Source organism: Myxine glutinosa, chromosome 6 (assembly GCF_964187855.1).
Source record: "Myxine glutinosa chromosome 6, kmMyxGlut1.1, whole genome shotgun sequence".
Taxonomy (NCBI): Eukaryota; Metazoa; Chordata; class Myxini; order Myxiniformes; family Myxinidae; genus Myxine; species Myxine glutinosa.
The window spans coordinates 145815050-145837832 of NC_136266.1; the positions used below are offsets into that span (position 1 = coordinate 145815050).

At 49.1% G+C, this 22783-nt stretch overlaps 1 protein-coding gene across 1 annotated transcript in view; it reads right to left on the reverse strand.

The window, feature by feature from the left end:
• Positions 1–22783, reverse strand: part of MEGF6 (multiple EGF like domains 6) — a 520079-nt gene that overhangs the window by 50454 nt on the left and 446842 nt on the right. The window contains exons 20-21 of the mRNA XM_078781084.1: positions 13424–13555; positions 203–331 (exon numbers count right to left, since the gene is read on the reverse strand). Coding sequence (XP_078637210.1) covers positions 203–331; positions 13424–13555 — 261 coding nt within the window. The remainder of the gene's footprint in view (positions 1–202; positions 332–13423; positions 13556–22783) is intronic.

Genomic DNA, 22783 nt, shown 5'->3' on the forward strand with positions numbered 1-22783 from the left:
TTTACTATGATAAACCACGTTTTATGGAACAAGACAGATTAACATAGGTTTTGTGTATTTTGTGGTTGCAGGAAATGTTTGCTGGGTGACTTGAGCTTTGTCATGAGGTAAGCAGAAAGTGTGGGCTTCATGTAGAAAAATAGTGTTCAGGTATTAATTAAACAGTTATTTCAAAATATTCAAAAGGGAATGAAAGACTCACGGGTTTCACAAAACATGCCGGTCCAGCCTCCAGTGCAATTGCACGCACCACTCACGTGATCACATGCTGCACCATTCTGACACGGGCAAGGCAATGTGCAGCTTGGTCCATACGAGCCATGTTCACAAACTGTGGACAGACTTCGTCTTACAAGTGGATATTTTATAAAGTGGCTGTGTCTTAGTGGATCACGGCTGCGCTGGTTGTGATTGGCCCAAAATAAACTGAGTGCTGTGATTGGCTGAATTGAAAAGCAATTGGTGTCTTAGTGGATCACGGCTGCGCTGGTTGTGATTGGCCCAAAATAAACTGAGTGCTGTGATTGGCTGAATTGAAAAGCAATTGGTGTCTTAGTGGATCACGGCTGCGCTGGTTGTGATTGGCCCAAAATAAACTGAGTGCTGTGATTGGCTGAATTGAAAAGCAATTGGTGTCTTAGTGGATCACGGCTGCGCTGGATGTGATTGGCCCAAAATAAACTGAGTGCTGTGATTGGCTGAATTGAAAAGCAATTGGTGTCTTAGTGGATCACGGCTGCGCTGGATGTGATTGGCCCAAAATAAACTGAGTGCTGTGATTGGCTGAATTGAAAAGCAATTGGTGTCTTAGTGGATCACGGCTGCGCTGGTTGTGATTGGCCCAAAATAAACTGAGTGCTGTGATTGGCTGAATTGAAAAGCAATTGGTGTCTTAGTGGATCACGGCTGCGCTGGATGTGATTGGCCCAAAATAAACTGAGTGCTGTGATTGGCTGAATTGAAAAGCAATTGGTGTCTTAGTGGATCACGGCTGCGCTGGATGTGATTGGCCCAAAATAAACTGAGTGCTGTGATTGGCTGAATTGAAAAGCAATTGGTGTCTTAGTGGATCACGGCTGCGCTGGTTGTGATTGGCCCAAAATAAACTGAGTGCTGTGATTGGCTGAATTGAAAAGCAATTGGTGTCTTAGTGGAACACGGCTGCGCTGGTTGTGATTGGCCCAAAATAAACTGAGTGCTGTGATTGGCTGAATTTAAAAGCAATTGGTGTCTTCGTGGAACACGGCTGCGCTGGTTGTGATTGGCCCAAAATAAACTGAGTGCTGTGATTGGCTGAATTGAAAAGCAATTGGTGTCTTAGTGGAACACGGCTGCGCTGGTTGTGATTGGCCCAAAATAAACTGAGTGCTGTGATTGGCTGAATTGAAAAGCAATTGGTGTCTTAGTGGATCACGGCTGCGCTGGTTGTGATTGGCCCAAAATAAACTGAGTGCTGTGATTGGCTGAATTGAAAAGCAATTGGTGTCTTAGTGGATCACGGCTGCGCTGGTTGTGCGTGGCCCAAAATAAACTGAGTGCTGTGATTGGCTGAATTGAAAAGCAATTGGTGTCTTCGTGGAACACGGCTGCGCTGGTTGTGATTGGCCCAAAATAAACTAGTGCTGTGATTGGCTGAATTTAAAAGCAATTGGTGTCTTAGTGGAACACAGGTGCGCTGGTTGTGATTGGCCCAAAATAAACTAGTGCTGTGATTGGCTGAATTTAAAAGCAATTGGTGTCTTAGTGGATCACGGCTGCGCTGGTTGTGATTGGCCCAAAATAAACTGAGTGCTGTGATTGGCTGAATTGAAAAGCAATTGGTGTCTTAGTGGATCACGGCTGCGATGGTTGTGATTGGCCCAAAATAAACTGAGTGCTGTGATTGGCTGAATTGAAAAGCAATTGGTGTCTTAGTGGATCACGGCTGCGCTGGTTGTGATTGGCCCAAAATAAACTGAGTGCTGTGATTGGCTGAATTGAAAAGCAATTGGTGTCTTAGTGGATCACGGCTGCGCTGGTTGTGATTGGCCCAAAATAAACTGAGTGCTGTGATTGGCTGAATTGAAAAGCAATTGGTGTCTTAGTGGATCACGGCTGCGCTGGTTGTGCGTGGCCCAAAATAAACTGAGTGCTGTGATTGGCTGAATTGAAAAGCAATTGGTGTCTTCGTGGAACACGGCTGCGCTGGTTGTGATTGGCCCAAAATAAACTAGTGCTGTGATTGGCTGAATTTAAAAGCAATTGGTGTCTTAGTGGAACACAGGTGCGCTGGTTGTGATTGGCCCAAAATAAACTAGTGCTGTGATTGGCTGAATTTAAAAGCAATTGGTGTCTTAGTGGATCACGGCTGCGCTGGTTGTGATTGGCCCAAAATAAACTGAGTGCTGTGATTGGCTGAATTGAAAAGCAATTGGTGTCTTAGTGGATCACGGCTGCGATGGTTGTGATTGGCCCAAAATAAACTGAGTGCTGTGATTGGCTGAATTGAAAAGCAATTGGTGTCTTAGTGGATCATGGCCGCGCTGGTTGTGATTGGCCCAAAATAAACTGAGTGCTGTGATTGGCTGAATTGAAAAGCAATTGGTGTCTTCGTGGAACACGGCTGCACTGGTTGTGATTGGCTCAAAATAAACTAGTGCTGTGATTGGCTGAATTTAAAAGCAATTGGTGTCTTAGTGGAACACGGCTGCGCTGGTTGTGATTGGCCCAAAATAAACTGAGTGCTGTGATTGGCTGAATTGAAAAGCAATTGGTGTCTTAGTGGATCACGGTGCGCTGGTTGTGATTGGCCCAAAATAAACTGAGTGCTGTGATTGGCTGAATTGAAAAGCAATTGGTGTCTTAGTGGAACACGGCTGCGCTGGTTGTGATTGGCCCAAAATAAACTGAGTGCTGTGATTGGCTGAATTTAAAAGCAATTGGTGTCTTAGTGGATCACGGCTGCGCTGGTTGTGATTGGCCCAAAATAAACTGAGTGCTGTGATTGGCTGAATTTAAAAGCAATTGGTGTCTTAGTGGATCACGGTGCGCTGGTTGTGATTGGCCCAAAATAAACTGAGTGCTGTGATTGGCTGAATTGAAAAGCAATTGGTGTCTTAGTGGATCATGGCTGCGCTGGTTGTGATTGGCCCAAAATAAACTGAGTGCTGTGATTGGCTGAATTGAAAAGCAATTGGTGTCTTAGTGGCTCACGGCTGCGCTGGTTGTGATTGGCCCAAAATAAACTGAGTGCTGTGATTGGCTGAATTTAAAAGCAATTGGTGTCTTAGTGGATCACGGCTGCGCTGGTTGTGATTGGCCCAAAATAAACTGAGTGCTGTGATTGGCTGAATTGAAAAGCAATTGGTGTCTTAGTGGATCACGGCTGCGCTGGTTGTGATTGGCCCAAAATAAACTGAGTGCTGTGATTGGCTGAATTTAAAAGCAATTGGTGTCTTAGTGGATCACGGCTGCGCTGGATGTGATTGGCCCAAAATAAACTGAGTGCTGTGATTGGCTGAATTGAAAAGCAATTGGTGTCTTAGTGGATCACGGCTGCGCTGGATGTGATTGGCCCAAAATAAACTGAGTGCTGTGATTGGCTGAATTTAAAAGCAATTGGTGTCTTAGTGGATCACGACTGCGCTGGTGGTGATTGGCCCAAAATAAACTGAGTGCTGTGATTGGCTGAATTGAAAAGCAATTGGTGTCTTAGTGGATCACGGCTGCGCTGGTTGTGATTGGCCCAAAATAAACTGAGTGCTGTGATTGGCTGAATTGAAAAGCAATTGGTGTCTTAGTGGGTCACGGCTGCGCTGGTTGTGATTGGCCCAAAATAAACTGAGTGCTGTGATTGGCTGAATTGAAAAGCAATTGGTGTCTTAGTGGATCACGGCTGCGCTGGTTGTGATTGGCCCAAAATAAACTGAGTGCTGTGATTGGCTGAATTGAAAAGCAATTGGTGTCTTAGTGGAACACGGCTGCGCTGGTTGTGATTGGCCCAAAATAAACTGAGTGCTGTGATTGGCTGAATTGAAAAGCAATTGGTGTCTTAGTGGATCACGGTGCGCTGGTTGTGATTGGCCCAAAATAAACTGAGTGCTGTGATTGGCTGAATTGAAAAGCAATTGGTGTCTTAGTGGAACACGGCTGCACTGGTTGTGATTGGCCCAAAATAAACTGAGTGCTGTGATTGGCTGAATTTAAAAGCAATTGGTGTCTTAGTGGATCACGGCTGCGCTGGTTGTGATTGGCCCAAAATAAACTGAGTGCTGTGATTGGCTGAATTTAAAAGCAATTGGTGTCTTAGTGGATCACGGTGCGCTGGTTGTGATTGGCCCAAAATAAACTGAGTGCTGTGATTGGCTGAATTGAAAAGCAATTGGTGTCTTTGTGGATCATGGCTGCGCTGGTTGTGATTGGCCCAAAATAAACTGAGTGCTGTGATTGGCTGAATTGAAAAGCAATTGGTGTCTTAGTGGCTCACGGCTGCGCTGGTTGTGATTGGCCCAAAATAAACTGAGTGCTGTGATTGGCTGAATTTAAAAGCAATTGGTGTCTTAGTGGATCACGGCTGCGCTGGTTGTGATTGGCCCAAAATAAACTGAGTGCTGTGATTGGCTGAATTGAAAAGCAATTGGTGTCTTAGTGGATCACGGCTGCGCTGGTTGTGATTGGCCCAAAATAAACTGAGTGCTGTGATTGGCTGAATTTAAAAGCAATTGGTGTCTTAGTGGATCACGGCTGCGCTGGATGTGATTGGCCCAAAATAAACTGAGTGCTGTGATTGGCTGAATTGAAAAGCAATTGGTGTCTTAGTGGATCACGGCTGCGCTGGATGTGATTGGCCCAAAATAAACTGAGTGCTGTGATTGGCTGAATTTAAAAGCAATTGGTGTCTTAGTGGATCACGACTGCGCTGGTGGTGATTGGCCCAAAATAAACTGAGTGCTGTGATTGGCTGAATTGAAAAGCAATTGGTGTCTTAGTGGCTCACGGCTGCGCTGGTTGTGATTGGCCCAAAATAAACTGAGTGCTGTGATTGGCTGAATTGAAAAGCAATTGGTGTCTTCGTGGAACACGGCGGCGCTGGTTGTGATTGGCCCAAAATAAACTGAGTGCTGTGATTGGCTGAATTTAAAAGCAATTGGTGTCTTAGTGGATCACGGCTGCGCTGGTTGTGATTGGCCCAAAATATACTGAGTGCTGTGATTGGCTGAATTGAAAAGCAATTGGTGTCTTAGTGGATCACGGCTGCGCTGGTTGTGATTGGCCCAAAATAAACTGAGTGCTGTGATTGGCTGAATTGAAAAGCAATTGGTGTCTTAGTGGAACACGGCTGCGCTGGTTGTGATTGGCCCAAAATAAACTGAGTGCTGTGATTGGCTGAATTGAAAAGCAATTGGTGTCTTAGTGGCTCACGGCTGTGCTGGTTGTGATTGGCCCAAAATAAACTGAGTGCTGTGATTGGCTGAATTGAAAAGCAATTGGTGTCTTCGTGGAACACGGATGCGCTGGTTGTGATTGGCCCAAAATAAACTGAGTGCTGTGATTGGCTGAATTTAAAAGCAATTGGTGTCTTAGTGGATCACGGCTGCGCTGGTTGTGATTGGCCCAAAATAAACTGAGTGCTGTGATTGGCTGAATTGAAAAGCAATTGGTGTCTTAGTGGATCACGGCTGCGCTGGTTGTGATTGGCCCAAAATAAACTGATTGCTGTGATTGGCTGAATTTAAAAGCAATTGGTGTCTTAGTGGAACACGGCTGCGCTGGTTGTGATTGGCCCAAAATAAACTGAGTACTGTGATTGGCTGAATTGAAAAGCAATTGGTGTCTTCGTGGAACACGGCTGCGCTGGTTGTGATTGGCCCAAAATAAACTAGTGCTGTGATTGGCTGAATTTAAAAGCAATTGGTGTCTTAGTGGATCACGGCTGAGCTGGTTGTGATTGGCCCAAAATAAACTGAGTGCTGTGATTGGCTGAATTTAAAAGCAATTGGTGTCTTAGTGGATCACGGCTGCGCTGGTTGTGATTGGCCCAAAATAAACTGAGTGCTGTGATTGGCTGAATTGAAAAGCAATTGGTGTCTTAGTGGATCACGGCTGCGCTGGATGTGATTGGCCCAAAATAAACTGAGTGCTGTGATTGGCTGAATTGAAAAGCAATTGGTGTCTTAGTGGATCACGACTGCGCTGGATGTGATTGGCCCAAAATAAACTGAGTGCTGTGATTGGCTGAATTTAAAAGCAATTGGTGTCTTAGTGGATCACGACTGCGCTGGTGGTGATTGGCCCAAAATAAACTGAGTGCTGTGATTGGCTGAATTGAAAAGCAATTGGTGTCTTAGTGGCTCACGGCTGCGCTGGTTGTGATTGGCCCAAAATAAACTGAGTGCTGTGATTGGCTGAATTGAAAAGCAATTGGTGTCTTCGTGGAACACGGCTGCGCTGGTTGTGATTGGCCCAAAATAAACTGAGTGCTGTGATTGGCTGAATTTAAAAGCAATTGGTGTCTTAGTGGATCACGGCTGCGCTGGTTGTGATTGGCCCAAAATATACTGAGTGCTGTGATTGGCTGAATTGAAAAGCATTTGGTGTCTTAGTGGATCACGGCTGCGCTGGTTGTGATTGGCCCAAAATAAACTGAGTGCTGTGATTGGCTGAATTGAAAAGCAATTGGTGTCTTAGTGGAACACGGCTGCGCTGGTTGTGATTGGCCCAAAATAAACTGAGTGCTGTGATTGGCTGAATTTAAAAGCAATTGGTGTCTTAGTGGATCACGGCTGCGCTGGTGGTGATTGGCCCAAAATAAACTGAGTGCTGTGATTGGCTGAATTGAAAAGCAATTGGTGTCTTAGTGGCTCACGGCTGCGCTGGTTGTGATTGGCCCAAAATAAACTGAGTGCTGTGATTGGCTGAATTGAAAAGCAATTGGTGTCTTCGTGGAACACGGATGCGCTGGTTGTGATTGGCCCAAAATAAACTGAGTGCTGTGATTGGCTGAATTTAAAAGCAATTGGTGTCTTAGTGGATCACGGCTGCGCTGGTTGTGATTGGCCCAAAATAAACTGAGTGCTGTGATTGGCTGAATTGAAAAGCAATTGGTGTCTTAGTGGATCACGGCTGCGCTGGTTGTGATTGGCCCAAAATAAACTGATTGCTGTGATTGGCTGAATTTAAAAGCAATTGGTGTCTTAGTGGAACACGGCTGCGCTGGTTGTGATTGGCCCAAAATAAACTGAGTGCTGTGATTGGCTGAATTGAAAAGCAATTGGTGTCTTCGTGGAACACGGCTGCGCTGGTTGTGATTGGCCCAAAATAAACTAGTGCTGTGATTGGCTGAATTTAAAAGCAATTGGTGTCTTAGTGGATCACGGCTGAGCTGGTTGTGATTGGCCCAAAATAAACTGAGTGCTGTGATTGGCTGAATTTAAAAGCAATTGGTGTCTTAGTGGATCACGGCTGCGCTGGTTGTGATTGGCCCAAAATAAACTGAGTGCTGTGATTGGCTGAATTGAAAAGCAATTGGTGTCTTAGTGGATCACGGCTGCGCTGGATGTGATTGGCCCAAAATAAACTGAGTGCTGTGATTGGCTGAATTGAAAAGCAATTGGTGTCTTAGTGGATCACGACTGCGCTGGATGTGATTGGCCCAAAATAAACTGAGTGCTGTGATTGGCTGAATTTAAAAGCAATTGGTGTCTTGGTGGATCTAGACTGCGCTGGTGGTGATTGGCCCAAAATAAACTGAGTGCTGTGATTGGCTGAATTGAAAAGCAATTGGTGTCTGAGTGGCTCACGGCTGCGCTGGTTGTGATTGGCCCAAAATAAACTGAGTGCTGTGATTGGCTGAATTGAAAAGCAATTGGTGTCTTCGTGGAACACGGCTGCGCTGGTTGTGATTGGCCCAAAATAAACTGAGTGCTGTGATTGGCTGAATTTAAAAGCAATTGGTGTCTTAGTGGATCACGGCTGCGCTGGTTGTGATTGGCCCAAAATATACTGAGTGCTGTGATTGGCTGAATTGAAAAGCAATTGGTGTCTTAGTGGATCACGGCTGCGCTGGTTGTGATTGGCCCAAAATAAACTGAGTGCTGTGATTGGCTGAATTGAAAAGCAATTGGTGTCTTAGTGGAACACGGCTGCGCTGGTTGTGATTGGCCCAAAATAAACTGAGTGCTGTGATTGGCTGAATTTAAAAGCAATTGGTGTCTTAGTGGATCACGGCTGCGCTGGTGGTGATTGGCCCAAAATAAACTGAGTGCTGTGATTGGCTGAATTGAAAAGCAATTGGTGTCTTAGTGGCTCACGGCTGCGCTGGTTGTGATTGGCCCAAAATAAACTGAGTGCTGTGATTGGCTGAATTGAAAAGCAATTGGTGTCTTCGTGGAACACGGATGCGCTGGTTGTGATTGGCCCAAAATAAACTGAGTGCTGTGATTGGCTGAATTTAAAAGCAATTGGTGTCTTAGTGGATCACGGCTGCGCTGGTTGTGATTGGCCCAAAATAAACTGAGTGCTGTGATTGGCTGAATTGAAAAGCAATTGGTGTCTTAGTGGATCACGGCTGCGCTGGTTGTGATTGGCCCAAAATAAACTGAGTGCTGTGATTGGCTGAATTTAAAAGCAATTGGTGTCTTAGTGGAACACGGCTGTGCTGGTTGTGATTGGCCCAAAATAAACTAGTGCTGTGATTGGCTGAATTGAAAAGCAATTGGTGTCTTCGTGGAACACGGCTGCGCTGGTTGTGATTGGCCCAAAATAAACTAGTGCTGTGATTGGCTGAATTTAAAAGCAATTGGTGTCTTAGTGGATCACGGCTGCGCTGGTTGTGATTGGCCCAAAATAAACTGAGTGCTGTGATTGGCTGAATTGAAAAGCAATTGGTGTTAGTGGAACACGGCTGCTCTGGTTGTGATTGGCCCAAAGTAAACTGAGTGCTGTGATTGGCTGAATTTAAAAGCAATTGGTGTTTTAGTGGATCACGGCTGCGCTGGTTGTGATTGGCCGAAAATAAACTGAGTGCTGTGATTGGCTGAATTGAAAAGCAATTGGTGTCTTAGTGGATCACGGCTGCGCTGGTTGTGATTGGCCCAAAATAAACTGAGTGCTGTGATTGGCTGAATTTAAAAGCAATTGGTGTCTTAGTGGATCACGGCTGCGCTGGTTGTGATTGGCCCAAAATAAACTGAGTGCTGTGATTGGCTGAATTGAAAAGCAATTGGTGTCTTAGTGGAACACGGCTGCTCTGGTTGTGATTGGCCCAAAATAAACTGAGTGCTGTGATTGGCTGAATTTAAAAGCAATTGGTGTCTTAGTGGATCACGACTGCGCTGGTTGTGATTGGCCCAAAATAAACTGAGTGCTGTGATTGGCTGAATTGAAAAGCAATTGGTGTCTTAGTGGATCACGGCTGCGCTGGTTGTGATTGGCCCAAAATAAACTGAGTGCTGTGATTGGCTGAATTGAAAAGCAATTGGTGTCTTCGTGGAACACGGCTGCGCTGGTTGTGATTGGCCCAAAATAAACTAGTGCTGTGATTGGCTGAATTTAAAAGCAATTGGTGTCTTAGTGGAACACAGCTGCGCTGGTTGTGATTGGCCCAAAATAAACTAGTGCTGTGATTGGCTGAATTTAAAAGCAATTGGTGTCTTAGTGGATCACGGCTGCGCTGGTTGTGATTGGCCCAAAATAAACTGAGTGCTGTGATTGGCTGAATTGAAAAGCAATTGGTGTCTTAGTGGATCACGGCTGCGCTGGTTGTGATTGGCCCAAAATAAACTGAGTGCTGTGATTGGCTGAATTGAAAAGCAATTGGTGTCTTAGTGGATCACGGCCGCGCTGGTTGTGATTGGCCCAAAATAAACTGAGTGCTGTGATTGGCTGAATTGAAAAGCAATTGGTGTCTTAGTGGAACACGGCTGCGCTGGTTGTGATTGGCCCAAAATAAACTGAGTGCTGTGATTGGCTGAATTGAAAAGCAATTGGTGTCTTAGTGGATCACGGCTGCGCTGGTTGTGATTGGCCCAAAATAAACTGAGTGCTGTTATTGGCTGAATTGAAAAGCAATTAGTGTCTTAGTGGATCACGGCTGCGCTGGTTGTGATTGGCCCAAAATAAACTGAGTGCTGTGATTGGCTGAATTGAAAAGCAATTGGTGTCTTCGTGGAACACGGCTGCGCTGGTTGTGATTGGCCCAAAATAAACTAGTGCTGTGATTGGCTGAATTTAAAAGCAATTGGTGTCTTAGTGGATCACGGCTGCGCTGGTTGTGATTGGCCCAAAATAAACTGAGTGCTGTGATTGGCTGAATTGAAAAGCAATTGGTGTCTTAGTGGATCACGGCTGCGCTGGTTGTGATTGGCCCAAAATAAACTGAGTGCTGTGATTGGCTGAATTTAAAAGCAATTGGTGTCTTAGTGGATCACGGCTGCGCTGGTTGTGATTGGCCCAAAATAAACTGAGTGCTGTGATTGGCTGAATTGAAAAGCAATTGGTGTCTTAGTGGAACACGGCTGCGCTGGTTGTGATTGGCCCAAAATAAACTGAGTGCTGTGATTGGCTGAATTTAAAAGCAATTGGTGTCTTAGTGGATCACGACTGCGCTGGTTGTGATTGGCCCAAAATAAACTGAGTGCTGTGATTGGCTGAATTGAAAAGCAATTGGTGTCTTAGTGGATCACGGCTGCGCTGGTTGTGATTGGCCCAAAATAAACTGAGTGCTGTGATTGGCTGAATTGAAAAGCAATTGGTGTCTTCGTGGAACACGGCTGCGCTGGTTGTGATTGGCCCAAAATAAACTAGTGCTGTGATTGGCTGAATTTAAAAGCAATTGGTGTCTTAGTGGAACACAGCTGCGCTGGTTGTGATTGGCCCAAAATAAACTAGTGCTGTGATTGGCTGAATTTAAAAGCAATTGGTGTCTTAGTGGATCACGGCTGCGCTGGTTGTGATTGGCCCAAAATAAACTGAGTGCTGTGATTGGCTGAATTGAAAAGCAATTGGTGTCTTAGTGGATCACGGCTGCGCTGGTTGTGATTGGCCCAAAATAAACTGAGTGCTGTGATTGGCTGAATTGAAAAGCAATTGGTGTCTTAGTGGATCACGGCCGCGCTGGTTGTGATTGGCCCAAAATAAACTGAGTGCTGTGATTGGCTGAATTGAAAAGCAATTGGTGTCTTAGTGGAACACGGCTGCGCTGGTTGTGATTGGCCCAAAATAAACTGAGTGCTGTGATTGGCTGAATTGAAAAGCAATTGGTGTCTTAGTGGATCACGGCTGCGCTGGTTGTGATTGGCCCAAAATAAACTGAGTGCTGTTATTGGCTGAATTGAAAAGCAATTAGTGTCTTAGTGGATCACGGCTGCGCTGGTTGTGATTGGCCCAAAATAAACTGAGTGCTGTGATTGGCTGAATTGAAAAGCAATTGGTGTCTTCGTGGAACACGGCTGCGCTGGTTGTGATTGGCCCAAAATAAACTAGTGCTGTGATTGGCTGAATTTAAAAGCAATTGGTGTCTTAGTGGATCACGGCTGCGCTGGTTGTGATTGGCCCAAAATAAACTGAGTGCTGTGATTGGCTGAATTGAAAAGCAATTGGTGTCTTAGTGGATCACGGCTGCGCTGGTTGTGATTGGCCCAAAATAAACTGAGTGCTGTGATTGGCTGAATTTAAAAGCAATTGGTGTCTTAGTGGATCACGGCTGCGCTGGTTGTGATTGGCCCAAAATAAACTGAGTGCTGTGATTGGCTGAATTGAAAAGCAATTGGTGTCTTAGTGGAACACGGCTGCTCTGGTTGTGATTGGCCCAAAATAAACTGAGTGCTGTGATTGGCTGAATTTAAAAGCAATTGGTGTCTTAGTGGATCACGGCTGCGCTGGTTGTGATTGGCCCAAAATAAACTGAGTGCTGTGATTGGCTGAATTGAAAAGCAATTGGTGTCTTAGTGGATCACGGCTGCGCTGGTTGTGATTGGCCCAAAATAAACTGAGTGCTGTGATTGGCTGAATTGAAAAGCAATTGGTGTCTTCGTGGAACACGGCTGCGCTGGTTGTGATTGGCCCAAAATAAACTAGTGCTGTGATTGGCTGAATTTAAAAGCAATTGGTGTCTTAGTGGAACACAGCTGCGCTGGTTGTGAATGGCCCAAAATAAACTAGTGCTGTGATTGGCTGAATTGAAAAGCAATTGGTGTCTTAGTGGATCATGGCTGCGCTGGTTGTGATTGGCCCAAAATAAACTGAGTGCTGTGATTGGCTGAATTGAAAAGCAATTGGTGTCTTAGTGGATCACGGCCGCGCTGGTTGTGATTGGCCCAAAATAAACTGAGTGCTGTGATTGGCTGAATTGAAAAGCAATTGGTGTCTTAGTGGAACACGGCTGCGCTGGTTGTGATTGGCCCAAAATAAACTGAGTGCTGTGATTGGCTGAATTGAAAAGCAATTGGTGTCTTAGTGGATCACGGCTGCGCTGGTTGTGATTGGCCCAAAATAAACTGAGTGCTGTTATTGGCTGAATTGAAAAGCAATTGGTGTCTTCGTGGAACACGGCTGCGCTGGTTGTGATTGGCCCAAAATAAACTAGTGCTGTGATTGGCTGAATTTAAAAGCAATTGGTGTCTTAGTGGAACACGGCTGCGCTGGTTGTGATTGGCCCAAAATAAATGTGCTGTGATTGGCTGAATTTAAAAGCAATTGGTGTCTTAGTGGAACACGGCTGCGCTGGTTGTGATTGGCCCAAAATAAACTGAGTGTTGTGATTGGCTGAATTTAAAAGCAATTGGTGTTTTATGCATCATGGCTGCGCTGGGTGTTATTGGCCCAATTCATTATCTCCATTATTGTTATCACGATAATAAATCTCCATTATCGTTATCGCGATAATAAATCTCCATTATCGTTATCGTGATAATAAATCTCCATTATCGTTATCGCGATAATAAATCTCCATTATCGTTATCGTGATAATAAATCTCCATTATCGTTATCGCGATAATAAATCTCCATTATCGTTATCGCGATAATAAATCTCCATTATCGTTATCGCGATAATAAATCTCCATTATCGTTATCGCAATAATAAATCTCCATTATTGTTATCGCGATAATAAATCTCCATTATCGTTATCGCGATAATAAATCTCCATTATCGTTATCGCGATAATAAATCTCCATTATTGTTATCGCGATAATAAATCTCCATTATCGTTATCGCAATAATAAATCTCCATTATCGTTATCGCGATAATAAATCTCCATTATCGTTATCGTGATAACAAATCTCCATTATCGTGATTACGATAATAAATCTCCATTATTGTTATCGAGTTAGTAAATGTAAAGTACGATTATGATCCCATCGCGATTATCGCCTAGCACTAATTCATACCATTCAGCAAAAGGAGGTATAAAAATGGATCAAATACTGATGCTCAGTTTGACTCACCCTGATCACAATGGCGGCCTGTGTAACCCGCTTCACAGAGACACCGTCCTGTCTTGGCATCGCAATCTTCCAGGGCAAACCTGCATGTACAGCGCTGCGTACAGCCAGCACCCCATTTCCCTGCCCGGCACACTGGAGTACAACGAAGAATCTTATTATAATAGAGCAAACGTATATGGTTATGTTTGTATATATGCGACCAAAACGTCGTCTTCTTCTTCAAATCAAATTAACACCCAAAAGACCACGAAGACCCAAAAGACCCTGAATACCCAGAAAGACCCCGAAGACCCAAAACACCCCGAAGACCCCAAAGACCCTTAAATACCCCCCAAATAACCAAAATACCCCAAAAACCCAAAAAGATCCAGAGGAACCAAAAGACCCTTAAGACCCAAAAACACCCGAAAGACCCAAAAGACCCCGAAGACCCAAAATACCCTGAACACCCAAAATTCATCATTCATCCTATTCGTTCCTATGCAGGATGAGGCTGTGGGGTGACATCGTTTGCCGAGGGCGTGGCTGTGCCGCTGATACAATGCCCTCTGCTGGTTAGAGCAGGAATTTGTAATGTGTTCAGCAATGCCCTCTGCTGGTTAGAGCAGGAATTTGTAATGTGTTCAGCAATGCCCTCTGCTGGTTAGAGCAGGAATTTGTAATGTGTTCAGCAATGCCCTCTGCTGGTTAGAGCAGGAATTTGTAATGTGTTTTTGTAATGTAAATGTGTGTGTGTAATTTGTCAGAACTTCTCCACGAGCCTTATCGGCCACAATTTAATTTTTAAAAGGTGTTCGGCTTTTTCGTTTCGGCACACCGCAAGGTTGCATTGTTCCGCCTATTCTGGTTTCTTTAGATCTAATGGTGGATTATTATTTGTTATGAAATCAAGTCGAGACCTCGTTTCCCAGATATGAGGCTTTATTGAAATCTATCTCCACATACCCGATACGCACAGAACAAGGAATAATATGGGAACTACAGCAAAGATTATACTGTGGCGGACACAAAAGCCCACTGGCGTGGTGACATCATTCCGCGCACCAAGTGGGCGGTGGCCACGCCCGAGGGGTAGGCGTGGCCTCATGATATACACCGGGCGCGCAGCCCGGAGCGCGCGAGTGTTACAGTGAGCTCCTGAAATAATGACGCTTATAAGTTACCGCTTGTCCGCTTCCTCCTTGCTCGCAAGCAGCGCGCGTAACGCCGCGCTTTACTGGTGACCCCCTTGACGTTGGATCTGCCGGAGCGATCCTTCCACACACGACGCCATTGCCATGGCCAACTTCATCAAACTTCCCGAATTTTGGGAGGCTCAGGCCGAAGTCTGGTTCGTCCAGGCCGAAGCCCAATTTCAGCTTCGGCGCCTCACCGGTGATGACACGCACTATTGCCACGTCGTCGCCTCCCTCGGGCCGGGCACGGCCGCTCGAGTTGTGTCCGTCCTTTGCCACCCACCGGATGGCCACAAGTACGAGGCACTCAAGCGGCTACTCCTAGCCACGTTCGGCCTCACGGACGACGCACGGACCGACCGCCTCCTGGATCTCCCCGAGCTCGGTGACACGCGCCCGTCGGTCCGAATGGACCATATGTTGTCACTGTTGGGCGAGGAAGCCCCCGGTTCTCTATTCCGGGCGCTTTTCTGTCGCCAACTTCCAGCGCAGGTTCGCCTCGCGTTGGCCGGGACCGGGCTAACGGAACCCCGAGCATTGGCAGCCGAGGCGGACAAGTACTTCGCCGCTTCGGACACGTGGGCGAGAGTCGGCGTGGCCGTCACGGCCCTCGTGGCTGATGCTGCTGATGCTGCTGCTGATGCTGCTGATCCACAGCATCAGCTTATACAGCATACGCAGCATGCTGATACGCACCTCATGACCGCCGCCACGCCCCGCCCACCGCCGCGGCGAAAACCGCCACCACGGCGAAAACCGCCACCACGGGGAAACCCGCCAACTCCACCGGCCTGGCGGAGCCAGCCGCGCTCCTCCAGCTCCACCACCTGGTGCTGGTTCCACGCCAAGTTCGGCCACGAAGCTCGGCAGTGTCATCCGCCATGCTCCTTCAACAGGTCGGGAAACGCCTGGGCCGGCGCTCAATAGTGGCGATGAGCGCCGGCCATTCGAGCAGCCTGCTGTTCATAACGGACACCTTCTCCGGGCGCCGTTACCTGTGCGACACGGGAGCGCAGGTGAGTGTCGTTCCCGCCGGCACGTCAGACAAGCACGCTGCAGGTGGGGGCCCCACACTGCTTGCCGCGAACGGGACGCCCATCCGTACATACGGAAAACGCTGCCTCTCTATGCGGTTCGGAGGGCAGGTTTTCCGATGGACGTTCGTCACCGCCGACGTGCCCATGGCACTGCTTGGCGCGGACTTCCTGTGCGCTAATGGGCTCCTGGTCGATGTCAAGCGCAGACGTCTTGTCCAGGCCGAGACGTTCAGCTCGCTCGCTTGTGCGTTGCCCAGCTCAACGAGCGGCTTGCCAAGCGGCTTGCCGAACGGTTCGCTTCCGGCCACGTTGGTCTGTACGCTTCCGGCAGCGGACGCATTCACCCGCCTCCTCGCTGGCTTCCCAGCTCTCACGCGGCCCACCTTCTCGGCGGGGGCCGTCAAGCACGGGGTGGCCCATCACATCCCCACCGTCGGGCCACCGGTCTACGCCTGGGCACGCCGCCTCGAGCCGACGAAGCTGGCGGTGGCAAAAGCGGGGTTCGCTACCCTGGAGCGACTCGGCATCGTTCGGCGCTCAGAGAGCGCTTGGGCGTCGCCGCTGCACATCGTGCCGAAGCCCGGTGGGGGATGGCGACCGTGCGGGGACTATCGCCGTCTCAATGACGCCACGACTCCCGACCGCTACCCCGTCCCCCACATTCAGGACTTTTCCGCCCGTTTGGCGGGCATGTCCTTCTTCTCGAAGGTGGACCTCATACGCGGCTACCATCAGGTCCCCGTCAGGCCGGAGGACGTCCCGAAGACGGCGGTCATCACGCCATTCGGACTCTTCGAGTTCCTGCGCATGCCCTTCGGTCTGAAGAATGCGGCTCAGGCGTTCCAGCGACTGATGGACAGCATCCTGCGTGACTTGGATTTTGTCTACGTCTACCTGGACGATATCCTCGTCGCCAGCGCGTCCCGCGAAGAGCACCTATGCCACCTCCGCACGCTCTTCGAACGCCTGGGCCAGCATGGCCTGATTGTGAACCCCGCAAAGTGCCGGTTCGGCGCCACCATAATCGATTTTCTGGGGCACTGTGTCACCAGGCACGGAGCCGTCCCCCTGCCGGCCAAGGTGGAGGCGGTGAAGGGGTTTCCGCGCCCCCGCACGATCAGAGGGCTGCAGGAGTTCCTGGGCATGGTGAACTTTTACCATCGGTTCCTGCCCCGTATCGCCCAGCTCCTGCGCCCCCTGCACGAAGCTCTCCGAGGTAAGCCGGGCAAAGGCGACGTTACCTGGACCGAGCAGATGGACACGGCGTTCACGGGCATGAAGCTCGCCTTGGCTAACGCCACAATGCTCGCGCACCCGGCGCCCGATGCACCGATCGCCCTCACCACCGATGCCCCGGACTATGCGGTGGGCGCGGTGCACGAGCAATGGGTGCGTGGAGCTTGGCAACCGCTGGCGTTCTTTAGCCGGCAGCTTCGCCCGCCCGAACGCCGTTACAGTACCTTCGACCGCGAGTTGCTCGGGCTTCACTTGGCGGTCAGGCACTTCCGCCATCTGCTCGAGGGCCGTGCGTTCACTGCCTTCGTCGACCACAAGCCGCTGATCTTCGCGATGGGCAAGGTCACCGAGCCGTGGTCGGCCCGGCAGCAGCGTCACCTCTCGGCCGTGTCCGAGTACACGACGGACATCCAGCACGTCGCGGGGAAGGACAACCCGGTGGCGGATTGCCTTTCCCGGGCCGTCGCCCACGCAGTCCACCTCGGCATCGACTATGCCCGGATGGCAGCAGACCAGGCCACTGACCCCGACGTCCAGGCCTTGCGGACCGCCGTCACGGGCCTCCGCGTCACCGAGGTGGCGTTCGACGGCGCGGGCGCGGCCCTCTTGTGCGACGTCTCCCTCGGGCATCCTCGCCCCATCGTGCCCGCGGGCTGGCAGCGCCAGGTGTTTGACGCCATCCACGGACTGTCCCACCCGGGCGCGAGGGCCTCCCAAAGGCTGATCGCCGACAAGTTCGTCTGGCATGGCCTCCGGAAGGCCGTCCGTGGCTGGGCCAGGACGTACCTCGCGTGCCAGCGCGCCAAGGTGCACCGGCACACCCAGGCCGCGTTGGCCCCGTTCACGGTGCCGGAACGCCGGTTTGACCACGTCCACGTGGACCTGGTGGGACCTCTGCCGCCCTCGCGGGGTTTCACCTACGTCCTCACCATGGTGGACCGCACCACCCGGTGGCCGGAGGCCGTGCCCTTGGCGTCGACAACGGCGGCCGATGTCGCGCAGGCATTCATCGCCACCTGGGTCGCCCGGTTTGGCGCCCCCTCAGACATCTCGTCCGACCGCGGCCCCCAGTTCACCTCGGAGCTCTGGGGGGCGGTCGCGCAGGGGCTCGGGGTCCGGCTGCACCGAACCACGGCCTACCACCCCCAGGCTAACGGCCTGTGTGAGCGATTTCACCGCTCATTGAAGGCCGTGCTCCGGGCCACCCTCCGCGATGGCGGCTGGGTCGACAGGCTCCCCTGGGTCCTGCTGGGCCTCCGGACGGCGCCCAAGGAGAACCTGCGCGCATCCGCGGCGGAGTTGGTCTTTGGACAACCGCTGCGGGTGCCGGGCGAGTTCCTCCCCGACTCCACGGCACCATGGTCCGCGGCACAGCAGCGCTCCGCTCTGCAAGAGACCGCCCAGAGGTTCGCCCCGGTGCCAACGGCATGCCACGGGCACCCACCGACGCACGTCGCCCCGGAGCTTCGCACGGCGGAGTACGTCTTCGTCCGCCACGATGCCCACCGGACACCACTGCGGCCCCCGTACGACGGGCCTTTCCGCGTGCTGGAGACCAGGGCGAAGCACTTCACCCTGGACATCGGCGGTACTCCTGACCATGTTTCGGTAGACCGCCTCAAGCCGGCCCACCTCGACGTGGACCATCCACCGCCAGTGGCCCGACCCCCACGTCGGGGCCGCCCCCCTGCGGGCGGACCCCCGGCACCGCCCAGCCCCACCGCCACGCCGCCCCCCGGTCCTGCACCCATCCCAGGGGCAGCCAGGGGCATCCCACCTGGCATCCCTGCACCCCGGACGCCGCCGATCGCCAGGGGGCGCTTCGGCCGGGTCATTCGTCTGCCCCGCAAACTGGCCCTCCAGGTGCGCGGGAATTCTGGGGGGGCACGTGTGGCGGACACAAAAGCCCACTGGCGTGGTGACATCATTCCGCGCACCAAGTGGGCGGTGGCCACGCCCGAGGGGTAGGCGTGGCCTCATGATATACACCGGGCGCGCAGCCCGGAGCGCGCGAGTGTTACAGTGAGCTCCTGAAATAAAGACGCTTATAAGTTACCGCTTGTCCGCTTCCTCCTTGCTCTCAAGCAGCGCGCGTAACGCCGCGCTTTAATACTAGCATTTCATTGTCCATAAGCAAGCAAATAATTCATTCCCTGTCAAACCTTTCTCGAGCGTTCGCTCACAAAAGACATATACGAAACCAAAACCCCTCCTTTCTCCTACAACCCGTTATATTCCCTTCTCAAGGCTGTTTCATTCGAATCCTCTTCTTCATATTTCATCACTATATATATCTATAAAACACAATTTGTGTGTGTGTGTGTGCGTGCGTGCATGCGTGCGTGCGTGCGTGTGTGTGTGTGTGTGTGTGTAATGTTACCGATAGACTCCTAAACGGAGAAGCTTACGTGCTTGATATTTGGCATAGACATGGCCATTGAGCCTGGGACGAACATGGCCGAACTCAAATTATTTGATGATCCATATTTTTTATTCATATTTACCTCAGCGCATTTCAGCGAAGTACCCGCTAATCTCAGCCGGTTCCAGAGCAGCTCGCTGATTCGCTCAGAGCGATCACGTGATGTTCCATTCCCGCCGCCAGACTGATTCGCTCAGAGCGATCACGTGATGTTCCATCCCGTCACACGTCACACGTTTTTTCACCTTTTATGCAATCGTATTTTGTATCGATTTTGTGCGATATGAATTAAATGTCTTTGAAACAGCTGTGAAACGTCTTTCCGCAACCCCTTCCGTAATAGTCCTTGAGCCAACCGGCCATTTTTTGAAGTGAATGCTCCGGCGGGGGGAGTAATTCTCATTATGATTTTCCATTAGACCAATGTCTCAAGTGTCAGAAAAGGTGTGATGGACATCTGAGAACGGTAGCTTAGTGCCCGGATGGACGCCATCTTTGAAACCACCCAGCTCGAAAATGCCCATTTGGTGGGGTACATTGTTGCACGTGTATCTGGACTTCTATACTAGCTATCGATGTGCGGTTGACGACTAAATATACGTCCGATGTGTACCGTCTAAATAAAAAATAATATGAAGCATTTTGTTTTAGATTAATTATTATAAAAATCAATTATCGAAAAAAAATCATATATTTTTCAATATTTTATTATTAGACTTGTACTTTTTTTAGTGACACAACACTGGTATGATTTTCCAAATTATGCATTGTGCTACACCGTTTATCTGTCTATAAAAATAACTCAAAAACTAAAACATATCATCCACCACGAGTGTACATAAAAAATATATGAAAAGGCATGCACTTTCCACAAACCGAAACGATGTCAGTTGGAATTTCCCGCCGATAATCAACCCACAGAACCCAGTGCCGAAAGTGACGTCAGTCTATTCTATATCTATATTCTATATTCTATATCTCAGTCTGAGATTTGTTGCGGTGACCTGATTAATTTCTGAGGGGGGGGGGGGGGGGGGGGTGGGTGGCTTAAGAACTAAAAGTGAACATGTTAGATGGCGCCACATACAACTCTATTATAGAGTTGTATTGTGGCGCCATCTAACATGTTCACTGACTTGGATGAGTATGTCTATGTAAGCTGGCGAGCTTTTCGGATATCGGAGTAATCTAACGTCAGTCTTTTTGTTCTTTCAGCTGAGATGGCCGGTGTCGAGGCGAAACGGGCGAAGATTGAACCTGAGTCCGGAACGTGCATCCTGTGCAGCAAGAAGTCGCCACTCTCTGAACTAAGCAAGGCAGCGGGCAACAGTTCTTGGAAGACATTGTGTGACGCAGCCGCAGTTAGAAACTTTTATCCAATTCTAAAGCTAGTCCAAGAAGGCGCAGTTGAACTTCCTAATATTCCAATATTATACCATAGGGCTTGTAGATCAGACTTCACTCACAAAAACCACCTAGCTACTTTGACCAATGCAGCTAGAAATTCTTCAGTTGATACTGGCGATGCGGTGCGACGGCGATCATCACGGGAAGAGACAGGATCAACTTCAACGGTCTACGATGATAAATGCATTTTTTGCCAGCGTGCTTCAAAATTCATAAAAGGCAGTCGTACCCGTGAAACAGTTGTCTTGGCTGTTGAACTTCGAGCAGATAAGACAATAAGAGATGCTGCGACAGCTCGCAATGATGAGAGAGTTTTGGCATTGACTACACGAGATATGGTTGCAGCTGAGGCTCACTACCACTTCTCCTGCTATAGAAACTACACACGGCCCCAAAAACCTCAAGTAGAAACTGACTGAAGATAATATCGAGAAAAAAGAAATGATACGATGTATATTCAATTTCATTCGCACTGACTTGTTCTTGAACCCGAGGATTGTTCCAATAGTTGATGTTGCAACAGATATCCTGTCTTCAGATACATTTTCAGTTGATGTTCGTGACTCCATCAAGAAGAATCTGCAGCGCACATTACAAAGAGAGTTTGGAGAATCGCTCATCTTCTTCAATGTGAAACACCGTGTATACTTGATGCCCGATAATCTGACAAAGCGAGAGATTGCTGCAGAGTGCGTAAACCTGAAAGCAGAAGTGAAAGCATTTGAACGAACGGACGGTGAAAGTAACATTGTGCGTGCAGCTACTTCACTGCGACACCAGATCAAAGATGCTCATTACAATGAACGTTGGCCGCCTCAGCCAGCAGAACTCACTTCAGATTACGTGAAGATACCAGATTCTCTTCGTGTATTTCTGCATACTTTGATTTGCGGGAGTGGGGGTAGCTCTGCGCGTGCCGACACACTGGTATGGTCGATGGCTCAAGATATCATCAATGCTGTACACCGGGGTACCATCAGAACATCGAAGCATGTCCTACTTCCGTGGGTCATGAAAACGCTCACCGGTAATACAGAGGTCATCAGAATATTGAATCGACTCGGGCACGGATGTTCGTACACAGTTCTGGAAGAAATCGAGACAGCGCTATGCATAGACAAATTAGCAAGTGTGGAGAAAGATACAGTACCACTTCCGTCACATGTGCACCCTTCGGTCCCGACTGTATTAGCATTCGATAACATCGACAGGCTAGAGGAATCGCTGAGTGGTGGCGGAACATCGCATCGCGTCAACGGTATCATCGTCCAACCGAAGTCGCAGTCGTGTTTGCCGCCCCAACCTCCATCAGCAGTATCCAAAGCAGATAAGAAGCGATCTATCCCGTCATCCAGCGATTTAGTTCCAATATACAGCGGTGGGAAACGGGAGGGCCCACCTGCAATCAAGCCTGCAGATCTTTCTGACACTCTTGCAGGCGCAACATCCCTTGCGCAGCGCCGAAATCACGTATGGATTATGACTCGCATGCTGGAACCATGCGACCAGACAATCAGTTCGTGGACTGGTTTCAACATCATGACTAGAGATCGTGTTCAGGTGACGGAAGATGTAGTTGGCTACCTGCCGACTATAAACGCGCCTGCCACAGATATGGCAACAGTGCAAGAAATCCTCAGAGAAGCTCTGAACATCATGTCATCACTTCAGCTTGAGCGTATACCGGTGGTGCTAGACCAGGCACTATTTGCTAAGGCGACCGAAATAGCATGGAAAGATGTCGATCGATATGGAAGAATCGTGCTCATGATGGGGAACTTCCATACCATCTGTAACTTCATGTCGAACATTGGGAAAATGTTTGGAGATGCAGGCCTTCGGGATGTAGCTGTTGAGTCAGGAGTAATCGCTGAAGGTTCCATCAACAGGGTTCTGGAAGGCAAGCAATACAACCGTGCTGTGCGACTCCACAAGTTGATGTACGAGGCACTAATGCGCATCATTTGGAAGGGCTTCCAGGTGTGGATAGAAAGCAATCATCCTGACAAGGAACCCCAGATTCGAAGCACTGACCTCAAAATTCGCAGCATCAAGGAGGATGTTTGCCACGAGACTCTCGCTG